The sequence below is a fragment of the Aythya marila genome, assembly GCF_965140915.1.
Source record: "Aythya marila genome assembly, chromosome: Z".
NCBI lineage: Eukaryota > Metazoa > Chordata > Aves > Anseriformes > Anatidae > Aythya > Aythya marila.
In genome coordinates this window covers 30,335,499-30,351,257 of record NC_139080.1, presented here as the reverse complement: position 1 = coordinate 30,351,257, position 15,759 = coordinate 30,335,499, and the positions used below count along the sequence as shown (strand labels likewise).

Genomic DNA, 15,759 nt, shown 5'->3' with positions numbered 1-15,759 from the left:
AAAGAGAGCTCACAACTATTATTCATGGACTATAAGATGCTACATTTTTAGTTACCCTCCAAGAGGGATTCTGGCCAGAAAGGGACTAGGACAGTGCTCAGCTTCTGCTTCTCAGGCAAAACAAAAAACAAAACAAAACAAAACAAACAAACAAAAAAACCCTATCCAACAGGTTCCCTGCAGTTTTGCTTTCCAGAACTAGCATGCATAAGCAGGGCATGTTTGAACTCCACACACTTCTTTCCTTGGATGTTTCATACCTGGAGCTAACAAGTTACAAGATAAGTTGGTGTATAAACTTGCAAGATGTTAGTTACCTAGCTGTAACTATATTAAAGCCAACAGCCACCCCCTAGTAAACTTAGTACTCTGTTCATACATGCCCACAGTTGATCAGATACTTCATTAGATAGATGGAGACACGTCTCAACAGTTCTTAATCTGAATTGCATAATGCCCTATTAAAAAAAAATCATACAAAGATCTCAAGAATCTTTTTTTTTTTTTTTTTTTTTTTTTTTTTTTTTTTTTTTAAACACACAGGGATGGTGGCTTCAACCTAGACTGCAGCAAAGCCTTTGACATGGTTTCCCACAGTATTCTCCTGGAAACGCTGGCAGCCCATGGAGCTCTTTGCTGGGTTAAAAACTGGATGGATGGCTGGGCCCAGAGAGTGGTGGTGAATGGAATGAAATCCAGCTGGTGACCAGTCACTGGTGGTGCTCCCCAGGGGTTGGTGTTGGGGCCCATCCTCTTTAATATCTTTTTAATGATGATTTGGATGAGGGAATTGAGTGCATCCTCAAAAAGTCTGCAGATGACACCAATTTGGGGGGGAAGTGTTGGATCTGACAGAGAGTAGGAAGGCTTCTGCAGAGGGACCTGGACAGGATGGGTCGATGGGCAGAGGCCGATGGGATGAGGTTCAACATGGCTAAGTGCTGGGTCCTGAACTTTGGCCACAACCCCATGCAGTGCTACAGGTCTGGGGGAGAGTGGCTGGAAAGCTGTGCAGAAGAAAAGGATCTGGGGGCGTTGTTAGATGCTCACCTGAACATGAGCCAGCCGTGTGCCCAGGTGGCCAAGGCCAACAGCATCCTGGCTTGTATCAGGAATAATGTAGGCAGCAGGACCAGGAAGGTGATCATCCCCCTGTACTCAGCTCTGGTGAGGCTGCACCATGAGTGTTGTGTTCAGCTCTGGGGCCCTCACTGCAAGAAGGGCATCGAGGCCCTGGAGTGTGTCCAGAGAATGGCTACAAAGCTGGTGAGGGGCCTGGAGCACAAGTCCTGTGAGGAGCGGCTGAGGGCACTGGGGTTGTTTAGTCTGGAGAAGAGGAGGCTCAGGGGAGACCTTATTGCTCTCTACAACTACCTGAAAGGAAGGTGTGGGGAGCTGGGGGTCGGCCTTTCCTCACAGATGACTAGACATAGGACTAGAGGGAATGGCCTCAAGGTACACCAGGGGAGGTTCGGGCTGGGAATGAGGAAACATTTCTTCTCAGAAAGAGCAGTCAGGCACTGGAAGAGGTTGCCCAGGGAGGTGATGGAGTCACCATTCCTGGGGGTGTTTAAGGAAAGGTTGGTCGTGGTGCTTAGGGATGTGGTTTAGTGGGAGATATTGGAAAAGACCTCTAAGATCATCTCGTCCAACCACCAACCTTAATGATTCTATGATTACCCATGAGACTGATTTTAAAATAGTTGATACCTCATTCATAGAGATTTACTAAACTGCAAAATTGGAAGTGAAATAAATTTACTTCACATACTACAAGCATTATCGTTCAAAGAAGAGTAACAGTAAATAAATCAACACAAATGTTTGAAGGAATCAAGTGTTTCAATTTATAAAACTTGTATTTCCTTAGTCTTGGTCTTATACCTCCATCCATGTCTCTAGGCACACAGCACTTGAAAGAACTGTTTTAATTGGTTTTGCTTTTCTGTTTAACACTAGGCCTTTCTGTCCAAGTGAACTCAATAGCTTCTCAATCCATACAGAGATCACTAAGTCTAATTCAATGCAAAAGGACTCAGAAGACTCGAGCATAACAGAGTACCTACAGATACATTCATTTATACAGGTCTTATGCCAGAGAGTTAACACTGGAGTTTTTCTGTTTACTAGATTCCATGTTTATTTTTTATTGCCTAAAAGTAAGAAGGTCTTATAATGTCAACTAAACCTGTTGACACAGGCAAGCCACCAGTATTTTAAGATAAAGCTTTGCATTCTTATCAGTATCACTGCTACACGCTAGCATCTTACAGCAGACTAACATTGGTAAATGTGCCAGAAGTTTAGCCACAGTTGTACAGTATCTTGAACCTTTAGAAGCTACTGTTGAAGAAAAATAGTTATGTGTATCAAGAAAGCAAAGTATTGCTTCTAAAGAGTTATTTAACTGTTTCATATTAATCTTAAACCAAGTCACTGGAGCTTCTACTAGGCTATGCATTAAGTTTAATCTGCATGGACATAGGGCCTGCATGGTAAATTTGCAGAATCAGGGAGTAAGATCAAAAGTGGTTAACAACACTGAAAAGGCTGACACACATTAAGTCAGGCTCACTGCTTTGTCCAAAGGGCAGTACAACATCATATTCAGTACTAACATTAATGCTTTTCTTTTGATCAGTACCAACTTTTAATATAAATCCCTGACATCAATTGCTTGTATAAATATGTAGTGTACCTAGAGGCTTAACTGTCTACTTGCCAGTCTGGGTTGTTTAAATCTGACCATTTGACCACTCTATGGGAACTAGTAAGTCTTCCCATGACTTACTAGACAAGAGGTAAAGAAAAAAATTAAACAATTTTGGCACAGGGACATAACCAGAGCAAGCTTGCCCAAGATCACATGAAAGTCTTAGGATACATGTTTAGCACACTCAATTAGAATACACTGGAGAAAGCAATGCAAACCTTTGGATTTTACACACTTGTGCTAGTGCTTTGTTATCTGCCAATGGCTTTGTTATGTGAAGAAAAAATACATGTCATATATCCAGGGCCCTAATTCACAGATAACACAACTTCAGAACTATCTTAAAGTAGCTTCTGTGAGGTAAAATGCTTCATAATGCAGCTAATCAAATAATCAAACTTTATTTATTTACACCACAGACAACAAAAATCCAATTTCACTTTACATTGTAGTGTAAATATAGTGTAGGATGAAATTGACTAGAAGTAACCTTATAAAATAATATGCCATCTTTTTTCTATGGATGCTTTTGTAGTTGACTTATTACTGTAGAATAGGCACTTCCGAGTGCCATGCATAGCTCTGGTGTTCAGCATTTTCCCTAGGCATAGTTAATTTTTCCCCCAATATTTGGTCCCAAACTTTACAAGATGACAAGAGAAGACATGAAACAGAAGTAAGAATTTACTTTTTTTTTCTTCCAGTTTGAAGTCTTCATAGTAAGCACCAGGAAAAAAACATAATGGCATTTTACCACGCAGAAGAACCACTGACTTATGATTTTCATCACTTAGGTAAGCTTTGAGAACTAAGCTAACAAATCCAGGCAAAAATTTCTTCCCAATTTTGAGCACTAATGTCTTTGTACCTGCTGAGGCATCTTCAAGCTGATGCCAGTCTCTGTCCTCACCGATGTCAACGTAACAGACACTACAAGAAAAGGATGGGGGATGTATCGAGACATGGACACTTCTTGAAGAACTTGGACACTGGCAGTAGGGTTAAGACTGAAATAAAAGATGACAAGGGTTACAGTTATTTAATAGTATTTAATATAAAATCAGTATTATGAAGCAAGGCTAATGAAAATAATCAACTTAGCAAACAATTTACTCTACAGATCACAATTACTTCCCCTTAAACAGAAATCTCATCGGCCCAGATATCTACACTACCTAAAAGTTACCAAATAAACCTAACAGCAGCTTAGCTTGGATCTTGATAGTTTTGGGGAACAGAGCTTTATGAGTCATCAGATACTTCAGATACTTCAGAATAAGTCTCTGATCAACCTCCAGCTTTGTTGTTACTGTGGAAAACATTGCAAATATTTTCCTCTGAAGTGGGTCAATAGCTTACTTTCTGCTTAAAAGGGTCCTTTATTGCTGAAACCTAGATATCATATGGAAGAAAAATCACCTGTTCAGACACTCAAAAACTATGTGGGAATCTGTCTCTCTTCTATGGTCACTAGACTTAACTATGCAAAAGTATCTGGCTCTTTGTTGCTACTTATCTTGCAACAAAATAGCTCCCCACAACCACAGAACGGGCCAAACTTTCCTTTTCCATCTTCATCTTTGCTACTCCACCCTACCTCCACCAATTCCTACTTCTATTGTTAGAAATATTTTGTTGTTAAAATATTCAGATACATGGGTGTCTTTTGGTACCTTTTTCTTCTGTTTACATTCACTTTTCAAGTAGTTATCAAGTAGAACAAGCCACATGTTTGTGCATACATAGCTTGGAATATGCATTCCTCCATGCACACCCCCACACTTAGCTTGTGTATTTGCTTGTCACATCCAAGTGACAAGACTCATGAATTATCACTTGCGCATACAAGTGACATTTACTCCTCTGACACTATTTAAAATTCTGATTCAACAAGTTGTCAAACAACTTTATACTGCTGAATATAAATCTCTCTATATATTCATTTCTATATATTTATAAATATACTCATATATATGTGAATTTACTCAGACTGAGAACACACTCAGACTGAGAGCAGATTTACAAAAACTTTACAAAAAATTGTTTAAGTACTAATACTCACCCTTCAGGCCTTCTCTCAATACTGTAAAGGCAAATGGAACAATCTGCTCTGAACAATATTACGATGTCCCGGAAGACACTCAGTAGTAACGTGTTTGCTTGCACTTTGGTGATGTGTGCAAATGCATTGTCAAGATTAGATGTTCGCAGGTAGATTCTCAGCTACAAGGAAAACTAGTAGTGTAAATATAGGTTCTGTTTACTAACATTTGATAGTACTTCCACTTTTTTTTTGGTGTGGAATGGTTGTCATGGATTTCTAGCAAGATACATTACTGTGTTTGTTTCAACAGATGATTTAGGCATTACATTTTACTATTGCATCCAAAGCAGTTGAAGTACAGTCAAATCTGAAATACTAAACAAACATAGGGGAGTTTCATTCATTAGTTAAAAAAAATTGAAGTTTTCTGCCCATATTTTTCTTTAAATATTACAAAAACTCTCCCTCTTTCTACAATGGAAACCTCAAAACATTTAAAAATACCACAAAGTTTTCATATCAATGAGCAGATTCATGGTTCTCAGCAGAAAACAGTTTTTCATAGCAATAGTAAACTTATGTGCAAAGAATTAAAGCATTAATATAGATTTTTTGAAGGTGACCTGAAGTCACCTATAAATCAAGTTACTCATTTATACTACTACTTTTGAACAGAACTGATATTCTAAGCAAGATTTAATAATTTTGAAGAAAAAATACCTCTTCCTGATGATCATTTAAATTATAACATGCAAGAACAATGAAGTCATTCCACCACGCTAAGCCTCCTGTTACGATCATATTTTGCTCCTGAAAAGAAAAAAAACACAGCAAACTGTATTGATAAGAGCAAGGTGATCTATTGATATGAAGTTTTTGGCTGTTTGAAAATAACAAAGAACTAAAGAATAGTATGTGAAGGACAAACTTCATCCTATGAGACACAGCTCTACTGTTCCCTAGTCTCCTGGCATCCCTGAACTTAGCTTCAGCTTTTTTGCTTTTGGCCAACTTAGCTTTTTGCCTTTGGCCAGAATTTAAAGGTTAACATCCAAACCTGGGTTTCACACAGACTCTCAGATAATACATAGTAGTAGTGTCTGACTAAATGAAGTCATATTTAGAAACAATAATCAGACATGAATTATTGCACCAAAACCACAAGACGTTTCAGCTATTTTATGGAAAATGTGGAAAATCAACTACCCTAATCCCAAGTGCATTGTCAGGTTGTTTATCTGAAAAAGATACTTTTAATCATCCTCCAAGAATCACATTCCAACATATTTATCCTCCCCAGTATACCCAAATAAAATTCCATAGCCTCTCACCTGGGTAATGTTTCCAAACAGCTTCCATTTTTTGGTGAGTAAAGAATAATGTGCAAAACCAAACTTGCCAACAACAGCTACATTCTGCCCAAGCTTGTCAATAGCTGAAAACTGGCCAAAAGAACACAAAACAAAAAAAACCAGAACCTCAGTAGAGAAATAATCTAAATGGTATATCCTATCCAAGTGCATTACAATACGACAATAAAATGTTAGAGTCAAAACTTGTGAAGTATCTTGTTTTTATCCCATTTTCTACTTTTCCTGCCCAACACATTCTTCTTACTGTAACTTAAAGCAATGTTTTCATCTTTCAGAGGTCATCCAACCCTAAAGGACAGTTGTTAAGAACCCCAATACCTTTAAAAAAGCAAGAACGTATTCTTAAAATCGCTCACCCTTATAGGCCAGTTGCTCTCTAGGTAAGTACTATGTATCTAAAAAATAAAGAACACCAAAACAAAAAATTACTATACTCTGAACCATTGAAGTAGTGATTAATTATAACTTTTTAATGTTGTATTTCTTTTAACTACAATTACTTTTTTCCAATTAAGTTCCTGAATCATACGCGTTAAATTGTTTTTAATACAAGAAGTGCATTAACAACATACAACAGGTAATACATCACAAATTAACAGTCAAATTTTGCTGCTTCCCCCCTCCCCCTTAGGTACGTCTCTTTTATCAGAACCTCTCATGGGAATGTACAAGCTTTAATAAACACAGCTGCCAAGAAGGACTTCCAGTGTTGCAATGAAATTTCTAATCCAGTCAGAAACACACACCAGCACTGTCAAGAGCCCTGTTAGGAGAACACTTCACTGTGATGCGTCAAATTGAATCTTGATCCTGGACTTGTCATGTAACTTGGGATGATACAATCCAGGATCAAACTTCAGTCCCTGGTCTAATACAAAACAGATAAGTGCCTTCATTGTTCACACAGGTACGTTGATTCCCACAAAAATTCCAGTTGTCTTAATTTTTGTTTTCCTATACAGGAGGAAGACCTAGACCTTTCTTTGAACAACAGCAGCAACTGGCTAACTACACTGGAAATTCAACAGCATCCAGATATGCATGCCTACTGTAACATGCTGTTTAATAATACTAATTCATGCACTGTGAAAAATAAGATGTTGGTAGATATTTTTCTGAATAAAGGTTTTTAGAAGGTCTGAAACTGTGGAAGATGGCAATTGCATTACAGATTAAATGTTACTTATTTTTTCATCTATTGCAGAGAAGTGAATCTGTGCTATGATTACCCCTATAAATAAATTTTTCTTTCCAAGCTTTATTTTGTGATGTTTTAATTACATGCTTAGACAGATGCCATCTAAAACTGCTTGAAAATACAGCCAACGTCCTAAGACTATATTCATTAGTTGAATTTGCTTAAAGCAATCTGCAAAAAACAACAGAACGCATCCCTGAAGTGTTTTCTGCAAGTCACACTTGCTTTCCCTTTCAAAGCATAGGAAAGGAAATTAATTTCTTAATTTCTTTCATACAGTTAAAAGACATTTTGATTCTTATTAGCTGGAGTGCAACACAAGGTTGAGATGGTCAACAATCCTTTGTAATTTTTCAATAAAAAGCTGTACCAGTCAAAACTCAGAAGGAAATAAAAAGGCAAGAATTTCACAATAGGAAAAAAAAGAGTATGGCAGAATGCTAAGATTCGCTGCAAATTCCAGCCACATAAACTCCAGCAAGCTCAGAACACACACAGGCAACCAGCGAGAATTACCTGTACAACGTGCCAATGCCGGTGTCCTAGTAAAGTGCTTAAACCCTGAGAATCTAAATTGCCATCTGAAAATGGACCTCTTTCCCTGGTAGGCTTGTGTTCAGAGTGTGCTGAAGTATTTCTGGGGTTCTGGGCCTGTGTTGCATCACCACAGTTCAAATACAAGCGATCTTCTCCTTGCAGAAGGACTTGTTCCTGGTTACTCTTTTAAAAAGAAAAGAAAAGAAATGCCAAATAAACCTTTATCTCCATGTACAGGGAAAAAAAAAAAAAAGAAATTATCACTGTATTAACAAGTTAAACAGCATGAAAAATAGGTATTAAGGCAGTTTTTTGTCTTTGTATCGCTTACACAAATAGGTTTTATGTTACATTAGTGCATACCAACATTTTCAAAGTACCATTTTAAAGATTTTATGATAAAATCAGTCTAACAAAAAATAACTAAAAAAAACACCACTAACAACAACAAAAAGAAAACAAATGAAAAAACAATACTCTTACCATGCAAGGATTAACAGTGAGTGCACTCTTGATGAAATGAAACTGCAGAATACCAAACTGTTGAGGTTCATTTTTTGCATCTCTGTCAGGCTTAGTGTTTTGAGAAGAATTCCCCTCAATGACCCACAGATGATATCCTTCTGAACCCCAGGTCTGAAAGCAAAATAATAAAGAAAAAAACATCAGCATTCATTCTTACTATGACAAGCAAGGCCAAGAAAAGGCTTTGTGTGCATACTTGATGATCAGGCATAGTACATGAAAATCATCAGCTGTCCCCTCTTCCCTCAACACAATATTTGTATTATGAAGAATAGTAAAAGCATCTTACTCATTAAACACAATAAAGCCAAATAAAGCCAGTTTGCTTTTCTGAAAGTCTTTCTTAGAATGGGTTGGGTTGGAAGGGAACTTAAAGACCATCTAGTTTCAACCTCCTGCCATGGGCAGGGACACCTCCCACCAGACCAGGTTGCCCAAAGCCCCATCCATCCTGGCTTTGAACACCTCCAGGGATGGGGCATCCACAGCTTCTCTGGGCAGCCTGTGCCAGTGCCTCACCACCCTCTGAGTTCCTCTTAATATCCAATCTAAATCTCCCCTCTTATATTCTCTGCCCAACCTGTAACTGTGCTTGAGATTGTTCCAGCCCAGATGCTGGACCTTGCATTTGGCTCTGTCAAAAATCATGAGGTACACACAGGCCCACCTCCCAAACCTGTTCAGGTCCGTCTAGAATTATTTTACTAAAAATAATTAAAAAAAGTAACAGGCAGTCTCCCATTACAGTATTTTTCACATTTATATTTACCATAGAACTGATCTTTAGAGGGTCCTTTTTAGTACCATCAGACTGATACCTTAAAAATAGAACAGAAGTTTGAGTTCAGCATTGCTTCAAAAATAAGAAGTTATCTTCCTACCTTTCTATTGTCATTTGATGCCATATTTTTGCCTTACCTCTGACTAAAAAGCATAAAAGGCAAAACAACTGTCAGGTGTCTAGAGTAAACTGTCTGAATTTTGATTTGTGTGTTGGCAATTTTTCAACAAATACATACTGGTACTGAAGGAATTTTAATAATATTTGCCTGTTGAGGCCTAGCTTTAGGGTAATTTGCCTTTATGGCCAAAAGAGATCACTACAAAAAAAAATACAATTTTTTTTTTTTTTCAAATTATCTCTTCCTAAGTATTCAATGACTCCAACATCTATGGAATTATGATGGAAATAGATTACAAAATAATTCAATTAATTAATTTCTAATTATGTATATTTTAATTAGAAAAATAACTTTTTCCTAATAAAACATTTTACAATTTCATTAGAGAAAGACATACTCACGCAAAATCACCTCCTAAAGTACAGATAAGCTGAGCACCAAAAACACTCCATAAGGACAAGCCTCCACATTCCCAGGTCACCATAACAACACAGCTATCAGGTGACCATCTGATTAGTTTAACAGGTCCTGTTTTATTCCAAATATCTGTTTAAAAACAGACAGTAAAATACCATGTGAGAAATGTCATGTCCTTCAACTGCTCTTAACAGTAGAAACAAAAATATACAGAAGTAAGTACTTGATTTTTCAGTAACTTTTTGCTGCATTCATTGAAATGAATAAGCAGCAAATTAAGAATTCACATTTTCTTTCAAATGTTTGGTTTCATAGAAAACTAAAAGCACACGAAAACAGGCCAAAAATATACTGTGCTATGACATAACTATGTAACTGCAATTCTGCTAAGACAGTATTTAGGGGAAAAAATATAGCCACTCTTGAAACCCCTTACTTTGGCACTTTGCTGGACTATAAAGGTTTTATTTACTTATTTTTATTTATTTATTTATTGTTAAGTCACATATTTTCAACTGAGGATGAAATTTACCCTTTTATACATTCCTCACTCACAAGTCAGCAATACTTATCACTACACTACATGTAAAAATTTATTGAGTTTTTGTTCACTGCAGTTCAGGCAAGGGATTGATGGATTACTTCAAGAAAATGTTTGTAATTTTGGGACCCTGTACATACTGTTTCAAGTTGACTTCTACCTCTTTTAAACCTCTATTATGCTCATTTCAGTTTTTGACAATAATCTCATTTTCCCAGATAAATCATGAAAAAATAATCCAAAACTCTATGTGGGAACTACAGACACCTGCAACACTTAAAAAGGCACCACATGACAGCAGCGAGATCTGTAACCTACTAACTCAGATCAAACCAAAAAACTCACACATGAAACACATCCAAATGACAGTTAAAAGCAATCAGCAAAAAGAGCAAATATACAAGAGTAAATTACAACACATGTGCAAGAGTAAACAACTAATGCTGTCAGTGGTAATAGAAACAACAAATCGTTAACTGGTAAAATGTTCTTTGTTCCTCCTCAAAAACAGATGGAAAATTCTAGCATTAAAATTAGCTCACCAGGATATTGTTTTGGTGTCAACTCCAATTTATGAGAAAACTGCATGGCTCCAGTGGTGGTATCTATTGTATAAACCTGCACAGAGCCACTGAAAGAGATTACACATGCTTTAGATTACAAACCATTCGGATTTCTCATCAGTTTCAAGATATTAATAAAAGCTGTTCCATATTATTTGAGAGCAGTGTTCCCACTCTCAGAAACAGTTCACTCTTTACTTTATATACAGAAGTTATAAAAATAATTTAAAAAATTTGTCAATGCAGATAACACAACTTTAGGCTGCATTAAGTTCGTTAAAAGCCAAGGACTTTTATAAATACCCACTTGTCCTTCTAAAAGGAGAAAAAAATTAATACCTTAATTTTTATGTCTGCTATTTTCTCATTTGTGCAAAATTCATCCAGAACAGATACACTATGCCAAGTAACACTCATAGCACTTTACAAGACATATTTGTAAAACATACTTAATAAGGCAGTGGAGGACCTGAAAAACCAATCTTATTATAACCAAGACCGTATTTTCTGAAAACATCCATGTATACACAACCCACATAGTTCATAGCTTCCAACCGTGACAATCCACATAAAGAAACTCATTTTTTTACTAGTTGCTAAAGTTTCATCAGCAGCATAGAAGTAACTAAAAAAAATATAGTAACTATTTTTCAAAGGCAAATGCTAGCATACTGTGTTGTTACTATAACTGAGAATACTATTTCAGACAGTTGAAGACCAAACCACACAGATTATCACATCTTACGAAATGCTCTGAAAAACAAACACTTTTTTAAAAGCTGCACTCAGAACTATCTGGAATAGTATTATATAGGAGGAACTGTCTTGAAGGAGCAGTAAATCAAACACTACAACATTTTTCAAGTTTAATTTATAAATATTCCTAGTTATTCAAATAGGCATCATTTTTCCTGACCAGAAGAGATCACTCTGCCAGCTGGGTACAAAGTGCTACTTTTTGTCCAGTACTATTATGATTAACAGCTTAAAATTGACTTTATAATCCTGCTTTGAAATTAACTGGGACAGTACCACATTTCCAATCCTCACTACTGGTCCAACCACTTTTTTTCTCCTCCCCAGAGCTGAAAAAAGCATCAACTGCAATTTCAAGCAGGCATTTTTTATGTATTTATTTATTAAAAAAAAAAAAAAAAACACCTTCCCTCCTAATTTCTTGACACAGCATATTATCCTAGGAAGACTGATCCTTTTCATCTTTAAAGCTTTTTCAACACAAGTTGGTAAGAATAAATTAGTACTTCTGTTTTTACAAGGAAAGACTTCCTTTCCCCATTGAACCAGTCTTGCAAAACTTACTTAGCACATCCAAATGCCATTAGTCTGTATTTGTTATTCACTGCCACACAAGTTCCATCAATCACATCTTGTGCCCAAACACCATGGAGCTGCTGTAAAGGAAGGAAGTCAAAAGATTTGGTGTTCAACAGTGCTTTTACTCATGCTAGCTGCTTTCTACCCACATGCTACCTATGCACACCATATAACAGATTTGCCAGTTGACCTTCATCACCTTGGTAAATTTCAATTGCAGATATCAATATTAACTGACTTGCTTCAGAAGAACAGTTTCCCTATGTACTGGCATCTTCCTGATTTTTTATTTTTTATTTTCTTATTAGGAACAGTGAAACCAGTTTTATATGCAATAGTTTTTGTGCATCACAGGTCTGAATGACCAAAGCAAGTCAGTATTTATAAGGCAAGTGTGTTCTTGTACCATCTAAAAATCGGTAGGTGGTACCAAGGACAGAGGCAAAACAAAAACCAGAAAAATAAATTCCCATCTCCAACAAATGAAATTGCAACATTAAGAGTGTGAAGGAGTTTGGGTCTGAGTAAACAATTTTATTATTTTTTTGTAATTAAAACAAATAGAATGGTTGAAAGGCACCTCAAGAGATCTAGTCTGATGGCCTGACCACTTCAGGTGTAACCAAAAGTGGAAGAGATTGAATGCTAAAATGTAGGTTTGTAGGCTGAATTACGGGTAAGAAAGTGCTTAGCTTACAAAAGCTTCCATAAAAAAAAAATATCTGAAACATGCTTGTCACTATGAGAAGAGTTAAGACTTAATTACAGCTAGAAATAGCACCTATGATACTTTGCCATAGGAGAAACCACTTTGTACAACTATACCTGTGGCTGGTAAACAGAAAAGTCTGTCACAGAGACAGTAGTAAGACCTCAGAACTAGAATGACATTCTGAGACAATAAACAATTAGAAAGTAAATCTACTACTAGTTATGTTCTCCCATAGACATGTACTAGTCCTAAGAGATTCTAGTTCAAACTATGGTATGAAATACAGTACTGTTTCTATTTTCTCTCTCAAACGTTTGTTATCTTTTTTTCTTTCTTTGTAGCTGAACATAAAGTTAAAATGGAAAGCTAACTGGAATGCAGAGACCAGGGGAAAAATTTCTGTCGAAGAATGTGTGCTATAAATACTAAAGGAAATATACCTCAGCAGTGAATCTACTTGACATTGGTGTAATGAAACCAACTCTGCCATCATTAAAAACAACAGCAAAACCATCAAGTGTGGCACAGTATTCCATATCTCTGATGTAAACATCTTCAAAGCCCAAAAACGAACCTGCTGAGAAAATACCAGTAATTTAAAAATACATTAACACCATGATATTGAAAGCCAACAGACTTTTCAGTTGCTTACTTGCTACTTCACAGCAAAAACTAATTTAAATTGGCTACTTTGTCCACATTTATAAAAGGCAATTTTTTCTCATCTCTGAGAACAGATTGTGTTTTATATTACACAGTATTTCTCCAATAGCTTAAGATCACAAAAACAAACAAAAAAACACAAACCACCAAAGAAACCACAGATGGCCACAAAACAAACCAACCGAAAAGAAGAAGAACAAAACACAAACCTACCTCGAGAAGACTGCAGATCCACAGAAAATGGAACTGTGCACAGGTTGATAGCCTTCCTTCCATTGGTCATACCATCCCAGTGAACAAGATGGAGAAATCCATCAGCAGTAGCAACAAGTAGATCCTCTAACATGGACTGCAAACTAACAAATGTATTTGTCATTCTCTAAAAATCTCTATCTCAAACCCATGTCACAGATTTATCAACTAGCGTAACAAACACTACACAGCTGCCTTTTGTATAATGAATAACTTGAGAAGTTACACCAAATAAATTATAACCTGAGTGCATAAACCCTTTATACAATAAGCTATAAAGAATATAAAATACAGTGTCTCTGTTTTTCTCTAGGTATCAGAAGTCATTAACAGGTCTGTATTGTCAGAATAATGGTTTAGCTAGCAAACCACAGAATGTCATTTTCATGCTTCTGATAGGGAATAGGGAAGGCAATCACCACAAAAAAAAATGAAACTTTTTTCAGAAAAAAATGGGGATCATCTGCAAACAGCTGAAGAAATGTTGAAATTCTGCCTACAGTTTTGCTCGGATGTACCTAGGTTTCCATGAAATCTCTAATCCATACTTTCAGCCCAAGTACAGTAACATTCGTAGTAATATAATGTAGTACTGAACATAAACATAGCCTTTTCTTCATGTTTCTACATACAAACAGTACCAGCACAGGCAAACACAGAAAGAAATAATTCCTAAACAGCAATACACTTTCTCAACTTCTTAGGCTTACGAGAAAGTTTTTTCCATCCCCTTCCTGTTTCATATGAAAGTTTCTCATTAGGAGAAATATTCTAAACACGTGATTATTGAGCATACCTTGTGATAGAAGCTTGCAGATCCAGCACTTTCTTCATTTCTAGACTTAAAGAAGGAGCACATTGCTCTTCTTTATAATGTGGTGTTCCCTTCAGATGTGGACTTCCTCTAAAAACAAGGAAAATATTAAAATTGAAACAAGATGGCAGTCGAAAAAGGTAAGAGTTAGTTTTACATTTCTCACTGACTTTTTGCTTTATATTCATCTACAACCTGCCACAAGGAACACTTGATATGTAGAACGCAATTGTAGTGGAAAAAGCGTAGTCATCCTACATGCCTAAAAGGAGTAAGCAAGCAAAATAAGACAGCAAACAGATTGTGAATGCTACAATAGCCATCTCAAATTCATTCCTTGCCAACATGCATTACAGATATTTTAGACTGAAAAATACTCATGTTTCTTCAGTTCTTTTTGCCAGATCCGTGTTTATACTATCAATTCATCATGCACAACTCAATAGGTAGACTTTATTATACTAATCTGTAAGACTCTTTCCCTCAAGCAAATTAACAATACATTTATAGCCTACCAAGAGAAGAAGAAAGATGACGGAACTTCCTTAAAATTGACCATTACACTTTATCAGCTTCTAAACGCAGAAAGATGTATTTTTCTCTTTTTACATTTTGCATTTCATTCTCTAATGAAACTCAGTACAGCATTATTAAAGCATTCCTTATTTATCTAGGTGTCTATTTGATGTGCCATGTGTTTGGCTAATGATTAAAAGAACAAACAAGAATCCTGAACTATCCTAAGTATTGTGACATATATGACCCAGTGGTGAAATGAGCATTATACTAGTAAACAACACCAAATGTGCATGAAAAAGGCACGGCAGACAAGTTAAGCATTTTGTCTAACATCGTTAGTCAGAAACACATGTGTACACAAATCTACCTCACCTTAACTTAGGTTTTAAGAAAACACTATCAGCAGGGTAGCCAATGCAACTACCTAAGATGTGGCAGAAAATTAAGCAGCTGCAGTTTTTGGTAAGTTTGATAGCACAACAACACCTTAATCTCCTTCCTGCCTTTCTTGATCTCAGATGGTGTCAAGTGCCTTAATTCCACTACCATTTTATAACAAAATGTAAAATTTAGATCACCTGTTCTTCAATGGATACAACATCCTCTTACACAAAGCTATACATACGCTAGCTAAGGTAAGACCAAAGCAAC

At 36.4% G+C, this 15,759-nt stretch overlaps 2 protein-coding genes and 1 long non-coding RNA gene across 5 annotated transcripts in view; 2 read left to right on the top strand and 1 right to left on the bottom strand.

The window, feature by feature from the left end:
- Positions 1 to 2,660, top strand: part of ERMP1 (endoplasmic reticulum metallopeptidase 1) — a 39,163-nt gene extending 36,503 nt beyond the window's left edge. Inside the window, exon 15 of the mRNA XM_082783334.1 lies at positions 544 to 2,660. Coding sequence (XP_082639460.1) covers positions 544 to 582 — 39 coding nt within the window. The 3' untranslated portion in view covers positions 583 to 2,660. The remainder of the gene's footprint in view (positions 1 to 543) is intronic.
- Positions 1 to 15,759, bottom strand: part of RIC1 (RIC1 homolog, RAB6A GEF complex partner 1) — a 49,260-nt gene that overhangs the window by 8,891 nt on the left and 24,610 nt on the right. The window contains exons 4-17 of one of the 3 annotated variants that reach the window (XM_082783330.1): positions 14,572 to 14,679; positions 13,737 to 13,879; positions 13,301 to 13,437; positions 12,134 to 12,225; positions 10,793 to 10,881; positions 9,694 to 9,838; positions 9,160 to 9,208; positions 8,349 to 8,501; positions 7,845 to 8,048; positions 6,487 to 6,525; positions 6,089 to 6,199; positions 5,478 to 5,567; positions 4,776 to 4,936; positions 3,582 to 3,720 (exon numbers count right to left, since the gene is read on the bottom strand). In XM_082783330.1, coding sequence (XP_082639456.1) covers positions 3,582 to 3,720; positions 4,776 to 4,936; positions 5,478 to 5,567; positions 6,089 to 6,199; positions 6,487 to 6,525; positions 7,845 to 8,048; positions 8,349 to 8,501; positions 9,160 to 9,208; positions 9,694 to 9,838; positions 10,793 to 10,881; positions 12,134 to 12,225; positions 13,301 to 13,437; positions 13,737 to 13,879; positions 14,572 to 14,679 — 1,660 coding nt within the window. The remainder of the gene's footprint in view (positions 1 to 3,581; positions 3,721 to 4,775; positions 4,937 to 5,477; positions 5,568 to 6,088; positions 6,200 to 6,486; positions 6,526 to 7,844; positions 8,049 to 8,348; positions 8,502 to 9,159; positions 9,209 to 9,693; positions 9,839 to 10,792; positions 10,882 to 12,133; positions 12,226 to 13,300; positions 13,438 to 13,736; positions 13,880 to 14,571; positions 14,680 to 15,759) is intronic. The other 2 variants (XM_082783332.1, XM_082783331.1) reach the window with 2 other exon arrangements.
- On the top strand, positions 2,874 to 7,812 carry LOC309890005. Its single transcript, XR_014319361.1, has 3 exons — positions 2,874 to 3,507; positions 6,406 to 6,510; positions 6,762 to 7,812. It is a non-coding gene; the product is annotated as an uncharacterized lncRNA (long non-coding RNA).